Source organism: Emys orbicularis, chromosome 2 (assembly GCF_028017835.1).
Source record: "Emys orbicularis isolate rEmyOrb1 chromosome 2, rEmyOrb1.hap1, whole genome shotgun sequence".
Taxonomy (NCBI): domain Eukaryota; kingdom Metazoa; phylum Chordata; order Testudines; family Emydidae; genus Emys; species Emys orbicularis.
This window is the reverse complement of record NC_088684.1, coordinates 41421250-41435009: the sequence shown is the minus strand read 5'-3', so window position 1 is coordinate 41435009 and position 13760 is coordinate 41421250. Positions and strand designations below refer to the sequence as shown.

The following is a 13760-nucleotide window of genomic DNA, read 5'->3' as shown; positions in this document are numbered from 1 at the left end:
CAAACAAGGCGGAGTCCGGTCATCGCCGCTCTGCCACGAAGCCCTTCTTCTGTGAGAATTCTGATTAGCTGTCGGAGAAAAACTGTTCTCACTCTTTGGTTAGTTGCAGCAAAATCAGATACTTTATTCTCAAGCAATTGCATAGAGGGAGAGAGTGCACTAGAACACAGGGTCTCCCCCTCCTAGGCAGGTCTCTCTACAGGTAAACAATTACAGCAAGCATTTATACCTTTTGTTACAGACAATAATAAGCAACAGCTGCATTTTGTTTATACATAGGTCATCCTGATATCTTATTTTTCTCACTTACTTAGACTCTAGTCTACATTCCGTATTATCTACACAAGGTCGCAACAACTTCTCACACAGTTCTTTCCCACTCGCCTCACACAATCCTCGCTTCTACAAATCTCGTGTTTTTAGGGTTACAGTTAGCCTGACTCTTGCTAACAAAGACTGTTTGCATTTGAAATTCCCTTCCAATCCCTGTCAGGCCTTGCTCTGCTTCCACATAGCCCACTCCATCACTCTCCAAGCTTCGTACCTGCCGGGTGTTCAGAACATGCTGGCAGACAGCTTGAGCAGACGCTTCCTCACGCACGAATGGTCGATTCGCCCGGACATCATCTACTCGATCTTCCGCACCTGGGGGTTTCCCCAAATCGACCTGTTCGCTTCACGGACCAACAGGAAGTGCCCAGCCTTCTGGGGTCACAGTCCGGGCTCGATCGCGGACGCTTTCCTGGTCTCGTGGTCGGGCCAGCTTCTCTACGCCTTTCCGCCATTTCCGCTGATCCACAAAGTACTTCTCAAAGTACTCCTGGAAAGCCGTAAACCCTCTACCAGACTCACTTATGAAGCTAAATGGAAAAGGTTTTCCACCTGGTGCGCCCAGCGGCAGGTATCCCCGCTCCAAGCTCCGATACCCTGCATCCTGTACTACTTGATGCACTTGAAAGACCAACATCTCGCCTTCAATTCCCTTAAGGTTCACCTTACGGCCATTTCAGCATTCCATTCGGGAGCGGCGGGACACTCAGTGTTCGCACACCCAGTCGTGCGGCGCTTCCTGAAAGGTTTGGAAAAGATCCATCCCCCGATGAAACCTCCCGTGCCAGCCTGGGACCTGAACTTGGTTCTCTTCTGTCTGATGGGACCTCCTTTCGAGCCACTGGCTTCCTGTTCACTCCTCTACCTTTCCTGGAAGGTCGCCTTTCTAGTGGCCATTACTTCGGCATGCCGGGTTTCCAAATTACGAGCTCTCACATGTGAACCACCTTATACCATCTTCCACAAGGATAAAGTTCTGCTAAGGCCTCACCCAGCCTTCCTGCCAAAAGTGGTATCTCGTTTCCATGTAAGCCAGGACATTTTCCTGCCGGTTTTCTACCCGAAACTGCATGCCAACCTTCAGGAGCAGCGTTTTCATTCACTGGACGTTAGAAGAGCTCGCGCCTTCTATATAGACCACACAAGGTCATTCCGTAAGACGACCCAACTGTTCGTCGCCATCGCGGAATGGAAGAAGGGCACTCCAGTCTCTGCCCAGTGGATATCTTCATGGATTACCGCATGTATCCATACCTGCTACAATCTGGCAAAAGTCCCTCCGCCTGCTGTTACGGCTCACTCCGCAAGGGCTCAGACATCGTCTGTGGCCTTTCTAGCAAATGTGCCCCTTCAGGATATCTGCAGGGCTGCCACATGGGCCTCACAGTACATACCTTCACGTCACACTACGCCATAGTCCAGCAATCCCGCGATGATGCGGCCTTCGGCAGGGCTATTCTTCAGTCGGCACTACCTTGACTCCAACCCCACCTCCAAGGTAAGGTTTGGGAGTCACCTAACATAAAATAAGTACTCGAAGAAAAACAGTTACTCACCTCTTTGTAACTGTTGTTCTTCGAGATGTGTTGCTCATATCTATTCCATTCCCCCCCACCTTCCGCTCTGTCGGAGTAGCCGGCAAGAAGGAACTGAAGGGGGGTCGGGCCGGCAGGGCCTTATATAGAGCGCCATATCGGCGCCACTCCAGGGGGCTCCACAGCCAGCCCGATGGGTAGCTGCTAGGGAAAAGTTTTCCGACTTCCATGCACGCGGCGCGCGCGCACACACCTAACTGGAATAGATATGAGCAACATCTCTAAGAACAACAGTTACAAAGAGGTGAGTAACCGTTTTATCAGTGTGGTTGACTGTCCGTGATGGACAGCACTGTCCTGGCTGAATGACACTGTTGGCCAAGTAATAATGAGGCTGCTTTTTCAGCTGCGTATCGGTGAGTCTGCTGTAGACTTGCTTTGTTTATCCTTGATTGGAGGGTGCTGAAAGTAATCTTGTACTCTTGTTCATCTTCACCTAGGGGTGGGGAAGGCATACAAAAGAATGGATTGCAATATCAGTATGCTGATGATACATAACTATCCCATTTTATTAAGTCATTCTTGACTGTCATCCAGTGAGCAGACTTTCTAGGTAACTCTTATTATGATGAGAAAACTGGTTAAAACTCTATCCAAAAGAAGACTGAGGGTAGTGATTATGGTTTTAATCAGTTTGACAGATGTGCCTGTCTTTTCTGGAGACTACGGAGGGTGTTGGTAAAATAAGTCAGAGAATAGACAAGCCTCCTGCTTTCTGAGCCTGGACATACTGTTGTGGTTATTACCATCTGACAAGTCCCTCCCTGTCTGCAAGGCTGACCTGCCTCCACCATCCATAACTTTGTGAAATCTAGACTAGATTACTAGGTGCTCCATAGTTTGGCTTCCTTTGAAATTGATTTACAACAAGCTGCAAAATGTGGCCTCTTAGGGTACATCTACACAGCAAAAAAGACCTGGGGCAGTGAGTCTGAGTCTGGGTCAACTGACTTGGGCTTTTGCTGCAGGGCTAAAAATAGCAGTTTAGACATTAAGGATTGAGCTGGAGACTGGGCTCCAAGACTCTCCCCACTCACTGAATTTCAGAGCCCAGGCTGCACCCAAAGTGTCTACATTGCTAGTTTTAGCCCTGCAGTATTGACTTGGCCTCTGCTGCAGGTGTGTTTTGCTAGGTAGATGTACCCTTACTTGCTACTCACGATAGCAAATGGAATTGAGTCAGTCGTGTTCATCCTTTGGGACCTGCTCTAACTCATGGCATTCTACCGGATTCAATTGGATATCCTTGTATATAAAGACTTCCATAACTGAGAAATTATTCTTAGCAATGTGGGTATTTCTTGTAAGAGTTTACTATAAGGTTCCCATAAAGTTTTTTGATTATAAGGTGCCCAGATGTCATGACTGGGCATGATATAAATCAGTAGATATAAAATCTAAGCCCTATGTACTTGAGTAGTACATAGGGCTTATGATCTTGGTTTATGATCTTGCCTGTCCGTTACAATCAGTTTGTTTGTCCCTAGACTCAGTCGTCATGGGGCTGAAGGCAGACCTTTTCTCAGTAGTCTGACAGTTGCCTTGGTAGCGTCAGGCTAAAGCAGCTTGGACTTATCTGTAACCACTTTTTATAGAGACCCTACATTGTCTTTTCATCTGTTACTCAGTCTCTCCCCTACTCCTTAGGATTTAAGTCCTTTTTAGTCAAGTGGCTTACCCTGAAAGTTGGAGTTTTTTCTTGTGCCATATTCCTTTTTGTTCTGTCTGGTGTTTGGGGTGGCTACATTTCTGATCTTTGTGTTTTGGCTTGTATTTTATTGTGCTTGAATCCAGATAAGTGCCATACAAACAGGTTACATAAAACGGTTTTACTTAAAATACAAGTGCTGCCTGCAATATTTGAACATGTGGATCTCCAAAACAGCATGCAGTAATTAAATTTGCTTCTTTGAAATACTATAATGTAGCTAATGGGATAACGCTATAAAGTATCTTTCCATTAGGCCATTATACAGTGGTCACCATTAAAATTTCACAAATTTTGCAAGTATGTAATGTTATCGTAGTAGTATATGACTGTACAGACATGGTATTGTGAATACTTAAGCAACATTAACTAGACACTTTCTGATTACTGTAGAATGTGTGATCTTATGAACCTTGTAGTAATTGGAGTTATGCGTAGTCCTGCTTAAATGATCGATTGTATTACTATGAAATAAAAAGTATGTCATATTTCACAGTGCACTATGCAGCTGTAATAAATACATTCCTGTAAACTAGATCAAATTCTTTCTATCCTTTGGGTTATTTTTCCTTTCTCCTCACCCCAGTTACTTTGACTAGAGGAATGAAATGGCCTAGTATCCCCTTAAACATTTATTCAAACTAATTCATTTTTTTCACTAGAGGGCAGCCATGATCTTATGACTCTGTTGGTAAAATTTGACAAGACATTAATCGTAGTTTAGATTTGTTTTCAGTATTATCCTTTCAGAAGACCTGTAAGTATTCAACCAGAAATGCCAGTGCTTAAACAATTCTTAATATATAATCTATACTTGACCAAATTAATCCAAAAAATGTTTGTTTCAAAATAGCCTGAGGAGACTCCTCCACTTGCTGTTTCTACTGAGCCATCTGTAATTGTATCAGAGAGTGATTCTGACAAGATCTCTTCCCAAGTGCCACAGATGCTACAAGAGACAGATGTTTCCAGTCCCAATATTAAGCAAAACAGTGTGCCTCCTCCACAAAGTAAGTAACACTCAGTATGAAGATCAAATCATGCTGACTTTTTTTCTGTTAAATTTACATGCTTAATAACTGGAGTATTATTTAACCATCTGCTGGGAGGGGAGAGAAGGAAGACCTATATTTGGCAAATGCACTAGCTTTTTGCTGTATGGAAACCTGGATTCAAATCATTTTTGTATCACAAATGAAACTGGTGCCTAGCATTTTCGAGTTCCTACTGGACGCTTGTATCAAGCTGTTGGAATATGAACAATTCAGCATACTTGGTAAATTTTGCTTACTAAAGTCAGAACTGGAGATTCGTGTTATGACTAAGATCTTTGGCAGACTTATATGAAAAGCTTGTACAACACCGCCCTGTCTTGTTACTAACTGTAAGAAGTGCTATTAGTCTTGATTATCTTTTCTATTTTGGAATTTGTAAGGGGCCAATCACTATAGTGTTTAAGAACCAGCCTTGTTGAAAAACATTAACAGTTTTTTTTTTCCCCCTTTGGATTGAGCAAATTTGAGTATTAATGCATCAGTGATAGATTGTAGTTCAGAATGTTTCAGTGAATTGTAGTAGTCATGAAAGAGCAAGTGATAACATGGGAGTAGCTGGGTACTGGGCAGGTGGATGTGGCATATGGCTTTCTGCCATATGCACCTCAGCCTAAACTATTGGTGGTGGTATGGTTTTTGTTTGCATTGTGCTAATTAGTACCTAGTGGCCCCAAACCAGGGATCAGGAACCTGTTCTACTAAGTACTGTACTCATATGTATCAAAAAGATGGTGCCTACCTCAAAGAGCTTGCAGTGTAAATATATGAGGGGAGCCAACAGATGGATACAACAAATGCGGAGGGGGAGAGTACAAGGTGACAGTGAGATTGTGATTTGTGTATTTAAAGTGTCTAGAAAAGAACAAGCTAGTACACTAGACCACTGTCACTTGAGTACTAAAAATTTAGAGAATCCTAACAGCTACAAAAGGGCTGAAAAGCTTACTGTTGTGTAACAATTTGAAAGATTCCTAAATGTTTTAAAGCACAAAACCAGAGCCCATCATGTGAGAGGAATTTAAGCAATAGACTATTTTAAATTTAGGTTGTCGTCTTTTGCATGGCTGATCAAATTGTACTTGCCCTGTGGGGGGGTGGGGAGTAGAACTTTGCAAAAACTGCTTGAACAGTACATGCTATATTTCTGCATAACTTCATCTTATATTAATGTGAAATGTACTGAATTAATATTTTTGAAGTGAATTGTGCATAAATGTCCTGAACCTTTTACATGGGTTTCATTTTGTTTTTTGTTACAACTTTTTTAGCCAAGTCTGAAGATAGCTGGGAGTCCCCAAAACAAGTTAAAAAGAAGAAAAAAGCAAGAAGGGAAACGTGAATTTCCTGAGATGGACGTGTGTTGGTGAAACGCTGTCATGAAGATTATGCTGTTTATGCAATAATTTGTGAACATGTACAGAATTTTATATATTTCAACTGATTTTTAAAACAGAACTGCTGTGAACACGACCATCTTTAAAAAGGAATCAAAGGAAATTGTGATAGAGAGAGCAGCAGAAAGTGCTACAGTGCTGGAAGATGCTTTGAAGAGTCTTTTTTTCCCACTGTAAGGGAAAGATCTTTAAAAAAAAAAAAAAAAAAAATAAACCCTGGTTTTACAACACAGTGCCCTGTTTACAACAGATTATGCCCTATCTCATCTGCAGCTGGGAATAAAGTATTGATTTTTTTTTTTTTTAAGAAAGGGTTGTCTGTAAAATAGTTGTCTATAAAATAGGTGGTGTTTCTTGCATCTCTTTTGAGTGATGCATAAGAAACTGAGATATCTACCATTTGATTTTGCTTCATGCCTAAATCAAAGTGCTTTGATTAAATACATAATCTGCCATATTTTTACAATATGCTGGTTAGCCAAGCATGCTAACCATTAAAGGAATCACAAGTGCAAATAAAATCATTAAATAAAAATCCATTTGTACAGTTCAACCTTCATGGTTTATTATAAAAAGTTAAAGAAAATAAAAATTGGTGGGCTAAAAGGCTGAGAATGTGATTGCTGAAACTTGAGTATGGTTCATGAAGTTATTTTTGATAGCCTCTATTACATTACTTGAATTGTTCAAAGTAACAGTATATTTTAATTAAGAATGTGGCAATGTGCATAAAATCAGTTCTATTGTTTTCTACTTTATCCTTTATTCCTTTTATTTTTGGGTTGGTAGGTTGACTCGTTTAAAACTCATCCCTGATCATTTTTAGACTCTTAAAATAAAATTCATATTTTCCTTTCCCCTTATCATTTATTAATTACCTTTCCCTTTGTTAATTTTTTTTTTAAAGCAAGATCAGCTGTTTTCATTCACTAACTGTACAGGACTTTAAGGATTTGGTGGAGAATGAAAGAATGGCTTCAGACAGCTTTAATTGACATTGTCAAGACCACCAGTTATCAGGAATACATTTTTTTTACTGCCTTAACCTGTAGTATGTAGAATATGCATCTAGACTTCTTGAAGGGGATTAGTGTTTTTATAAGAAATTCCATGCAAGTGTAGCAGTTGTAAAATAAAGAATATTTCCCACTTGAAACTGTTGATTAAAATGGTGTTTGAGAATTGTCCTTATTTTCAGGCACTGTGTAATTGCATTGTATCAAACTGGCAGGTTTCTTTGTATCTATAAATGTACATGCTCAGCCATGTACACTGTAAATAGCCTTTCCAAACTTGTGTTTGATAAGGACCATAATTAACATCACTTATTGAATTCTGGTAAAGAGCCATGATTTATTTCATGTGATTGACTTTGTTGGGTTTTGTGTGGCAAAGAAATGAAGCTGTAACCAATGGTACTGATCAGCCATCCACTATTATCTTATACAGGACTGCAGTTTGATAGTATTTACTTGCAAGACAAGAATAGTTAAAGAAACAAGCTGATTTTAATTGTACTGAAGACATGCCTTACTAATTGACCGCTTTCCTAATAAATGAATACTAACTTATACAGGTATCAATACCTATGTCAAGAACATGGCAAATGTGTTTATATGTTCAAAAGTTTTGTTTAATTCAGTGACATTTCTAAGTTGATTTGTTTAAAATAAATTGAGCAAATTGATGATAATGTTTTATTTACTGGAAGGGAGTAACGTTTAAGCCTCGATGCCTATCCAGGATTCCATGTAAACTGAACTGAAATAGTTTTCCACAGGAATTTTTAAAAAGGGAATGTTAAAAATGAAATCATGTAAAGTGCTATTGCTTGTAAATAACATTTCCATTTTGCTTGCTTTTTTTAGTAAGTGTGACAAATACTTTACCTATTTAAATTTAGGTTTATAGTGAATGTCCAAAACTGTTTTGCATGGTTCCCAGTCTCTACACTTGGCTAGAAGTGGCATTCTGAGGAGGGGTTTGAGGACCTTAAGTAATGATGTTTCCCAAAAAAGCTTTAAAAATTGGATGACTTAAGTGTTATATTTTTTCGTCTCTCTTGACAGAGGGAGTTGACTGCTTAGGGTTGCCAAATAAGTCCTTGAATCACTTGACATCTTAATAAAACTTGTTGCAAATAAAGCAGACTTGCTGCTAAACAAACTGCTGTTCCTAATTTATGCACATTAATTTTCTTCTGCCCAGTCTTAACTTCAGAATGCCGTCCACTTAGCAGCACTCCCAGTCATTTTTTCACTAGGAAGTATATGGATTGATTGTCTTGGAAAATTGGACACTAATCTTATTTGACAAAAATGGCCCCAAAGGAAGATGAAACTTGTCTATGAATGGAGGTTTAAAAATATCTACTTATTGCTTTTCTTTTACCCAAGTAATGAATAGTCTTAATGATAAACTGTACACCTGGAGCAGAGAGAGAAAAGAATACAGTTTAAAGAAATGTTTTGCTGAATGTTGTGGAATGTTTTCATAATTGAATCTAATGTATTGTTCTTTGTAATATTTCCCAAATGGTTTATATACACAACTTTACAGAAATTGTGGTTGTGATGTATAAGTGGATAGTTGTTGCATGGTTTAATTTCTTTTTTTCTTTTAGGGAAAATGTACAGAATTCCTAGTGCTTTGTTACAAAGCTAGCAACCTGCAAGTTGGTTCAAGGTGGATGAAAACTGTATTTCTGATATCTCCTTTCATAAACTTAAAGGAAAACTTACAGTAGAAAAACCTTATGAAAATATATACTGAAGAATGTATACATTAAAAATGAATTTTCAAAACGGTTTATAGAAATGCCATTAGTATCACTATTTCTCTCTTGGAATTTTCTCATTGGAAGCTGCCATATTACCAGTAGTTCCCTATCTGGAAGCCTGATCTGAGGAATAGGTCTTGAGTGAATGCATGACTAAAGTAGACTTTCAAAGATAATAAACTGCTTTATGGCTAATGTAAATGGTAAGTAATTAAATTACTCAGAAGGTTCCCAGTTGAATAAGGTAATGTAAAACATGTTTGGAATTCTTGTAGTCATGTATTCAAGTTTCATTTATATTCCACATCCTAATCTGCATACTACTGTCAAGAGGGCAGATCTTTATTTGTTTTTTTAATTTTTTCTCTTCAGCCCAAATATACCAGTCTAGAGAGTGAACAGTATGATGAAGATAGGAAAACAAAACTTTGATGTTAGCTATACAACATGGATTAGCCCAACAGTTCATACCAGCTGAGTTCCCATCTTCATGCAGGTGAATAATTTGCACCTCCATTTGAGCTGTGGAGTTCTGATTATCAGGTTTTTAGCCGTGGATTTAGTCAATATTAGTTAAGGGTTCACTTGTGAGAGTCCCTTGAACTTTCTGTACAGTCATTCACCTATTTTTCTTGCTACCTTTCAGAGGCAGTGATTACTGTCCAAGTGGATAGTGAGTTCCCAATTCTTTTAGGGGCCTGGAGCCAAGGGAACCAGCTGAAGGAACCTTGGGAAAATGAGGACAGACAGCATGTGGCTCCCCGGATGTTGCTAGATCCTCTCTGTTAACAGAACACTAAGTCCAGCAGTTCTTCTGACTTTTCTGTCCTGTTGTGAACATGCTCATGCAGTGGAAAAAATAAATCCTTTTTCAGGGGCAGCCTTCTGAATATTATCCTAGTCTATTTTGTACGGCAAGTTGCTTTGAATATTGATTTGCACAAGCACAGAACCCCAAAACCCAACAGTCTGCCAGTCACTTTAAACCTGCTCATGTTCAATCATAGCTATACTTGCTGGCACTAGAACTCATTTTAACAGAGAGAGCCTAACCATATAAAGGGTCTCCCTCTCAACTTACATACCTGTTGACAACTTTGGTTTTTAAATACTTCCCCATTGTACTAAGCTGATTTTTCTAGTGAATTGAAGTACTTTTGCTTCTCCAGTGGAACCAGGATGTGTTCAGTGTTTCAGGCTAAACTTCTAGTACAACAGTGTACAGTGTTCTGAAATCCTTTAAAACAAAACAAAGCAGTTTCAGCTAACTTGTGTTTTTGCTACTCATGGCTCAATTATGGATCAAAACTCTCTGGCAATCTCAGATGAGGATTTGTGCAGCTCAAGCAATTGTAGCAAGTAGTCTCTTACCCTAAATTTACTCAGTATGTCACTTTCAGCACATGCTGGGGGAGAAGGTACAGTTCAGTAAGGACTCAACCACTCACATTGAACTCTTAAGGGGAGCTGGGACCAAAAGGGGCTCCAGGTGTTTGCCCAGGCATGGACTCCCTTGTCAGACTTTGCTGCTGAATGCTTCACTTAGCTACTCCATGAAATTTACCTTGGTGCAATTATATTTGTTCCTTCCCATTTCAAAGTTCTAATCTTGCAAGTCGCTGTGTTACTTGGGCACCATGATTCCCACATGCTTGTCTGACTGGGGGCGCTGTCAATCCTGTTAAGGTGCCAATAGATACCAGCACAGGAGCAGACCACTGTTCAGCACAGTGGATTTGGGGGTCACTGTGGCACTTTAAACTGACAGCATTGTTAGTGGGCTATCAAATGGTGTTTAGGCTTCTATCCAAAGGATAGCACTTATATGACCATCCATCTCTAGACAGCTAGCTAATACAAGCAAAATCATTTGCAGGTATCACCCAAATTGTCAATGCAGTTTGGTCCTTCCTGGAAGCTCATGCTGGGTTATAAAGGCAGTCAGAAGCGAGCCATCCCACCTCATGTGCTGCTGTAACTGGGAACTAGGCTACATTCTTGAGCACCCATCACCAGTCTTGTGATGGAGTGTCTGTCATTTTGCTATAATCACAGAGCTATTGAACACAATGAGAGTCTGAGCCTCAGCCAGAGTGACTTAAAGAGTGGGAACTGTCACGTGGTGAGCTTTCTTGATAATGATGGGAAATGTAGGTGCAAGTGACGTAGAAGTCACCCAGCTCAATGCTCTATCTGTGGTTGTCCATATCTTCACCCATGTGACTTCAAACAGGCATATGCCATTTCCATCTGATGAATAGAGAAGGTCCTCCAGAAAACATCCACATCAATGGATAAAGATTGCTCTGGTAGTTCCAAAGTGGTCCAGGAGACCTCTCGATCTAGTTCTCATAAACCTAATCCTCAGTTTATGCCATCCATCTTCCTCAGGCAGGATCTGTTTTCCTGTGGCCAGTGTTACATCCCCTACAGCTTTGGAGGAGAGAATGTTTTTTGGGAGTAGGGAATATGCACTGTGCTACACATGTGATAAGTTACTACTTGTGCTGATGTGCTTTCAGGTGTTTTGGGGGCCTACTGCACAAAGAAACCCTTGTATTTGTTTCATCTTGAAGTTCCTAACTTACCTCCAAAAGAGGCAATAAGTTTGCTAGTTGCCCGTAGGTTCAAGCTGTGGCCATCTGATGGGTAAAAACATCCCTCTGGCTGAGTACCACTGAAGAATTATCCCAGTTTCTTAACAAAGTTGACAAGCTCAAACCAGACTTATAATTCCTTGCATGCCTTACCTTATCCTGAATGCTTTCATGGTTTCTCCTTTTCAGTCCATATGCTAGATACTGGAAAGATTTCTGATCCTAAAATGATCTTTTAGTGGCCATCTCCTCAACCATGTGAGTTGAACAGTTAGAGCATGTCTACAGTGCTGCTGGGAATGAGCCTCCCAGCCCAGGTAGACAGACTCATGCTAGCGGGGCTCAAGCTAGTGCATTAAAAATTGTGTGTGGACATTGTGGCTCCAGCAGAGGCTTGGGCTAGCTACCCAAACTCAGACTTGGTTGGCAGGAATGGGATGGGGGAGCATGAGAGCTCGAGCTGCTGCACGAGCCACAATGTCTGTACTGTTACTGTTAGCATGCTAGCTCAAGCGGTGCTGCTGAGAGTCTGTCTACCCGCACTAGGAGGCTTGCTCCCAGCTGCAGTGTACATGTACCCCTAGAGACCCTTCTCCCTGCAGGTACTTAACTTACTAGACAACCTGGTGAAGACATTACCTCTAGTGTTTGCCTTCTTAGTTCCTTTTAGCTATCTTTTCTCTCCCAGAAACAAAACAGATACTAAACATGAGAAGGCTATGAATTTGAATGAAAATACTGGTTTCCTAAAAGACGTCTATAGTTTCTATAACCAGATCTGAGATTCCAACAGGGATGCCTATGTTGCCAAGAATATACCCAGGCAGCAGGTTCGAAACAAACAAAAGGAAGTATTTCTTCACACAAAGCACAGTCAACCTGTGGAACTCCTTGCCAGAGGATGTTGTGAAGGCCAAGATTATAACAGGGTTCAAAAAAGAGCTAGATAAATTCATGGAGAATAGGTCCATCAATGGCTATTCGCCAAGCTGGACAGGGAGGGTGTCCCTAGCCTCTGTTTGCCAGAGGCTGGGAATGAGTGATGGGATGGATCACTTGATTACATGTTCTGTTCATTCCCTCTGGGGCACCTGGCATTGGCCACTGTTGAAAGACAGGATACTGGGCTAGATGGACCTTTGGTCTGATCCAGTATGGGCATTCTTATGTTCACCAGCATGCTCTGTACCAGGGCAGTGGCTACCTTCATGGGCAGAAAGAAGGCTTCTCGAAAACTGTGGGGCTGCTATCTGGCTTTGCATGCATTTTTTTCCCCTTCTGTTGCTACAACTTTTATATATGTCACAGCAGATGCTGTGGTAGGCGGATCCTGCACACAGTTGTCCCACACTCATTTTATATACTCACCCTATGTCTGTTCTGGCCTTATGTACTTCTAGGGCAGTTCCCTGGTGTCTGGAGTGGCTTATTTGGATATGGGTCACACTTATTTCCCCTTAGGCTAATCCAGATATCAAGTTTGTTCTGATGATGCGGAATGAGGTTCTTTGGGAGCACCCTCTGTGGTCAAAGGTGTTTCTTTTAATATTTTATTTAAAGATTGTTTCATATCTTTTTCTTGTGATTTTACTGTGAGCAGTTCTGATGATGAATGCAGTCAGGTTTGTGTCTCTGCCTTCTAGCCTTTTATTTAGAATGTTCATTTTTGATGGGTTTTTTCTTCCATTTGATGGTTTTACCTGTTTGACAGCTTTCAAAAGCATTTATTCAGCTGGGGCAGTTCATATTGTAAAGGGATGGTTTCCCAAAGTTTTGCTTTTTATTTTCTCCACCTGCTACTAGGAAATTGTATTACCAGGCATCTTGACTGGAGTATTATTGGACCAAGAGAACCTACATTAAGTAGTATGTATTTGTATGTATGTATTTTAAATGGTTGAGGATATTTACACAACTTTGGACTATAGGCTTGATGATTGGAATATCTCTTAATACCACATTGCAGTTTCCCTTTTCTGACTACCAGAGAGCTCTAGAAACTATTGTAAGAATTAAACACTTCATATTATATCAGAATATACCTTAAGACATTTTGCATTCCAATAAGAAATGGACAGAAAAGCCTCTTTTAATAAAAACAGATGAAATCTTGGTCCTGTTAAAGTCCATGGCAGAGCTCCTGTTGACTTCAATAGGGCCAGGTTTCCACCCCAGGTATTTAGGCCAAACAGCATCTGGTGTTTCTGAATAGAAAATACAGATACGCACACAAATATTTGCCATCTGGATACTGAGCTGTGGAGTTTTTGTGGTATGTTTTAATGATATTGGTACTTGAACC

General features: G+C 40.5%; 1 protein-coding gene across 2 annotated transcripts in view; it reads left to right on the top strand.

Annotated features, from left to right (window-relative positions):
* Nucleotides 1–8888, top strand: part of MTDH (metadherin) — a 54567-nt gene extending 45679 nt beyond the window's left edge. For both annotated transcript variants that reach the window (XM_065398242.1, XM_065398241.1), the window contains 2 exons: nucleotides 4487–4643; nucleotides 5957–8888. In XM_065398242.1, coding sequence (XP_065254314.1) covers nucleotides 4487–4643; nucleotides 5957–6027 — 228 coding nt within the window. In that variant the 3' untranslated portion in view covers nucleotides 6028–8888. The remainder of the gene's footprint in view (nucleotides 1–4486; nucleotides 4644–5956) is intronic.
* The last annotated feature ends 4872 nt before the right edge of the window (nucleotides 8889–13760 follow it).